The sequence below is a fragment of the Centroberyx gerrardi genome, chromosome 3 (assembly GCF_048128805.1).
Source record: "Centroberyx gerrardi isolate f3 chromosome 3, fCenGer3.hap1.cur.20231027, whole genome shotgun sequence".
NCBI lineage: Eukaryota > Metazoa > Chordata > Actinopteri > Beryciformes > Berycidae > Centroberyx > Centroberyx gerrardi.
This window is the reverse complement of record NC_135999.1, coordinates 18,245,675-18,250,373: the sequence shown is the minus strand read 5'-3', so window position 1 is coordinate 18,250,373 and position 4,699 is coordinate 18,245,675. Positions and strand designations below refer to the sequence as shown.

The window sequence follows — 4,699 nt, the reverse complement described above, 5'->3', positions numbered from 1 at the left end:
GAGCACCTAAGGGTGACAAACTCACAACAACTGGATAATCTTACAGTCTAACCCTGACTTTGCATATTACACTGCCTCCTTGTGTCGTTCTGAGTGAATGATTCTTCACTATTGTGCTATTGATATCCATGTTATCTACCAGAAACTATTAATAATACTTTCATTTAACTTGCATTTTGTCAAATTCTGTCCCTTCTCTGGTATTGTGATCAATTAGGAATCCATGCAGTGAGTGAGTGAGTTGCTACCAAGAAAATGAATGGAGGAGAAACAGAATTGAACACGCACAACCACCTCACAACACACTTATTTCACAATACACACACACACACACACACACCCACACACACACATACATACATACACACAGCCAATGTGGTTGAAAGAAACCAGCTCTAAGCCGTAGGCTGAAAATGACGCATCAATATTTTTGCATGGAAATAATATGGATAATATGAAATCAGCTGGTTTATGATGAGACAATATTGCCACATGCACAAATGTGGATAATGATTATTATATTTTTTTTTTTAAGATTTATTTTTGGCATTTTTTTTATGCTTTATTCGACAGAGTTAGTGAGAGAGAGACAGGAAGGCATGGGAGAGAGACAGGAAGGCATGGGAGAGAGAGAGGGGAAGACCTGCAGCAAATGACCGCGGGCGAGATTCGAACCCGGGTCGCTGCGGGAAGGACTGAGCCTTATGGTACACGCTCTACTCTGTGAGCCGGGGCGCCTGATAATGATTTATTTTACTGAAATTTATCTGAATAGTACTTTTCATAGTAAAATATTTAATGTGTGTGTGTGTGTTGTGTATGTGTATGTGTATGTGTATGTGTAAGTGCGTTCAGATAATGTGAAGCATAATTCATGTCAGTAGTAACAGGTAATATTTATTTTAAGCTGCTTTCTGAGCCTTCAGTCCGTGTAACAGAGGAGGTGTAACTGTGTGTTTGTTTGTTGGCCCACATACACTTCTTCTAAACCACTCTGTATGGTAAAACACAACAGGATGTGATGTAAAGCCAGTTCTCGGCAAGAGCTGATTAACAGCAAGGAACTTTCCTCTATCTATAAACGTTCCATATATTCCGCTTGAAAATTCGTCACATTCTCTTACGCGCTCTCCTCTACATCTGTCTCTCACACAGAAAAACTCAGTGTTCTTTATGTCCATGTTTCACCTTTATGTCCAAGTTGCATATGGATTACATTAATCAATGCGTAGTTGGTTCATCAATGCATAATTTGTCCATGGGACTTACATTCTCTTACTTACTGTCTTACTTAATTTTTCTTTTCACTAAATGAGTCCACATTCAAGAGAATTTAACAATGCAAATCATGTCCTGATCATTTTTCAGGACCTTGTTATTTTAAAAGGTATTTTAAGTACAAAATACGTGACAAGGGGAACACTGCTACTCAACAGTTGCCAGAATAATTAAAATGTCTCCACTACAGCATAACTAAATGAGGTCCCTGAGGAGCTTGTCGTCGTTTTCAAGCAGAATACAAATCACACATTTTTCTAAGTCTTAGCTTTATGCCCTCAGCCATTTATAAAATGAAAACAGAAACATAGAGCCACATTTCACCCAATGTAGGCTGAATAATCTCGCAGCATATTGCACATCAACACTAATGTAGTGGTACCTACATCAAAACAAAAATTCTATAAAAGAAATAGCTAATACATTATAAATACAAGTATATAAATAGATCCATATTACCAAATAAATATATCATACATAAATACAAGTGGTATATACAGATTGAGGTCAGTTTGTAGTTCATCCTGTCCATCCTGTTTACATGGTCATAACTGCAACGTCTCTTCAGATTCCAGCTTGAAAACCCACTGAGGAGTTTCATCCTCTTATAGTTTCTGGTTCTCAGTAAGAGAAACATCCTCAAAGTTTTGCAAATGGCCTCTGATGTGCTTATCCATTTTAAGGCTGCTTGAACCAACAGAAAAATAAATAAATAAAAAATAAAATAAAATAAACTTGTGCTCTTTTCTAGTTATACCCATGAGTCACTAGCAGACATGAACTTTGTGCATCTTAATGACAGTATTATAGCACTACAGTGTTAAAAGGGTCCATATTAGTCCACTAGGAACATCCCTAATCTTGAACCTTTCAGCTCCAGCTTCCAATTCTCCAGTCCCTCCTGTGGTACAGTCATTTGAGCGACCAGCGGCGTCTGCCCATCCATCCGCTCCACTGTCCAGCACTTCCTGCTCACAGGTGCCTCCGCCCCTTCTGGAAGCTGCACGCTGCAGGTGAGCTTATCACCCAGACTCACGGTGAGGACGCCTGCTTTGCACTGGTGGGTGCAGGTGAGCACAAGGTCAAGGTACATGAAGTAGTGCCCTTCCTTTTTCGGCTTCAGTGAATGTTGGTGTGGGTTGAAGTCGAAGTGGCTTCCTACAGAGGTTCCTTCACCATATGCGACAGCAGCCCACTGCATGGTGCTAGTCTTCAACTTGCCTGCAGGAGGAGACAAGCACATTTAATTGAGCTGATAAAACTGCTGTGGCGGTTTCATCAGGATTATCAAACAACAGGATTATCAAACAGTTTCCACTGTGTTTCGGTCAAGGACCTTCAAGCCATATCATGGACAAGTCACAGAGTGGAATATACATCATGTCAAGGCCTTAAATTGGCAGTATTCTAAATACATAGACCTGTAGAAGTGGCAGGAATGCAGAGACGGACAACTTCTCTCGTTGACTACACCAAGTCGTGTGTCATTTATTTTTAGCCCACAGAGCAAGACAATTTACTTCGCGCTCAAAAACACAACATCATCGAGCTGACGTCAGACTCAGAAAACCAGACTTTCTTAAAGGGACCATATCTCCTTAACCCTGAGAAGCACACAATATAACTGCGTGTGTTAAACATACCCAAACCACAGATTATGGTGAATAATGTCTATAGAGTCCGCCACAGACCTATATATTCCAATCATGTCATAATAATTAGCCTACCATTTGCAACTACATCACTGCGTAGGCTACATCAATAAATGCGTAATGTTTATTGACATTGCGCATATCAATAAAGGCATACACAAAATTTGAGTTGCAAATGCTATTATGTGATTGAACTCAGATAATACATTTATTTAATATGCAGACAGTTTTCGGGAGTTTTTACTTCTTTACAAATGGCACGTAATAGTGGCAGGAAACCAGTTTATTGCCACAAACAAAAGGTTATTAGTATATAGCTTAACTTTTCATTTAGTGAAGAAGCCCCTAAAGCACATCCATCATCAGCCTTTATGGTAGGTTAAAGGTATGAATTTAGCAAATAAGAGCAGACTTACTTGAGTTGGCGTCCAGAAAGGCAAAATCTTGCATCTGTTGATAAAACAGAGAAAAGGGGGTAAGTCAGATAGGTTTGTTGGGGATGGGTCAAAATTTGAAGTTGTTTGGCTTTTGCGAACTGTAGCCTATAGGTGTTATCAGTTGACCCACCTTGTACGCTGGGGCGCTCGGATCTCTTTGCTTTTCTGGTGTGCCATTCCCAAAAGACGGGTGTCTAACCTCAATTTTTGACCGCAGCTCAGTCACGACCATGACTCCACCGGCAGCCACAGCCGCCACCGCCACAAACAGGAAAATAATGGACATGACGAGGAAAACGTCCATGCACCTTCCGCGCCGGCGACCGATGTTTTGTAGAGACTCCACATCCATCCTTTTATGCATCAGTAATCGGCTGCAGGATGTCTGGGTGTCGGGGAGAGTCTCGAAACTGTCCACTTTAGTTCACACAAAAAAAAAAAATCAAATGCAACCCTTGAAAGTTATTTAGCTCCAATTAGGCTGTTAACCTCCACAAGCAGCGCTCGTCGGTCTTCTTAATCTCATACGGCCCGGTCCTTGTCCTGAGGTGAATATCGCCGCTGTCAGCACCATGGTGACTTTTTATACTGTGCACTCAGTTTCAGACACGGAGGAAAAACGCGGAAGTCATGGGTTTCCCTCCCGCCTCCTCCCTCCGCGACGTACACACGAGGTGTGAATCAAGACGGACAGACTTTTCCGCAGCTCTCTCTCTGCAATTGCGCAAGTTCACAAAGCCACATGTGTGGTGGAAAACGAAAGGGAGAGACAGACACGCTCCCTCCAGCTTCACGACATTCCGATACAGTCAAACAAAGGTCTTCCTTTTCCTCTCAACCGCTTTGAACCTTGGCACAAGGCCTGGCGAAAGTGGGTGTTCATGTCAGGATGCTGGTGCAGGTGGCACCACTAACTTGGGGGGCACCAACGACCATAAGCATAAACATGGTTGAGTTAAAAATGAACAATAGTGCAATATAGCTTGATTGTTTTTAATGAAGATTCAGCAAATAACTTTGAATATGCAAAGAAACAAATTATTAAACAAATGATTACCTGCAGGACAAAGTTTCTATCACTCCAAGGACTCATTTGACTTGTATTGTCCAATGATTATTTAGGTGACAAACAGACTATTCACTGGACTGTGAAATATCTAGAAAAAAATGAAACATAATATCGACACCTGTCACACTCTTCAGCACTTGTTTCAAAAAGGGCGCCTTGGTCACTTAAAACAATTCAATACATTTCAGGCAATTACGCCGTGTCAATCAGAGTAAAACAGCCAGTGATGTACAAGAAAATTTGGGGTGGCACCAAGGGTGGAC

General features: G+C 41.2%; 1 protein-coding gene across 1 annotated transcript; it reads right to left on the bottom strand.

Moving 5' to 3' along the window:
• Positions 1 to 877: 877 nt before the first annotated feature.
• Positions 878 to 3,958, bottom strand: LOC144538518 (uncharacterized). Its single transcript, XM_078282784.1, has 3 exons — positions 3,498 to 3,958; positions 3,347 to 3,380; positions 878 to 2,499 (listed from the first exon to the last, which is right to left on the bottom strand). Exons 1-3 carry the CDS (start codon positions 3,729 to 3,731, stop codon positions 2,114 to 2,116), a joined length of 654 nt encoding a protein of 217 aa, XP_078138910.1. The 5' UTR covers positions 3,732 to 3,958; the 3' UTR covers positions 878 to 2,113.
• Positions 3,959 to 4,699: the final 741 nt, after the last annotated feature.

Excerpts from the sequence above, each read along its gene's own strand:
- LOC144538518 (XM_078282784.1), bottom strand. The coding sequence starts at position 3,731 with ATGCATAAAAGGATGGATGTGGAGTCTCTACAAAACATCGGTCGCCGG. Across the intron at positions 3,381-3,497 it reads CGAGCGCCCCAGCGTACAAG|ATGCAAGATTTTGCCTTTCT; the intron begins GTGGGTCAACTG and ends TTTTATCAACAG. Across the intron at positions 2,500-3,346 it reads CTTTCTGGACGCCAACTCAA|GCAAGTTGAAGACTAGCACC; the intron begins GTAAGTCTGCTC and ends CTCCTCCTGCAG.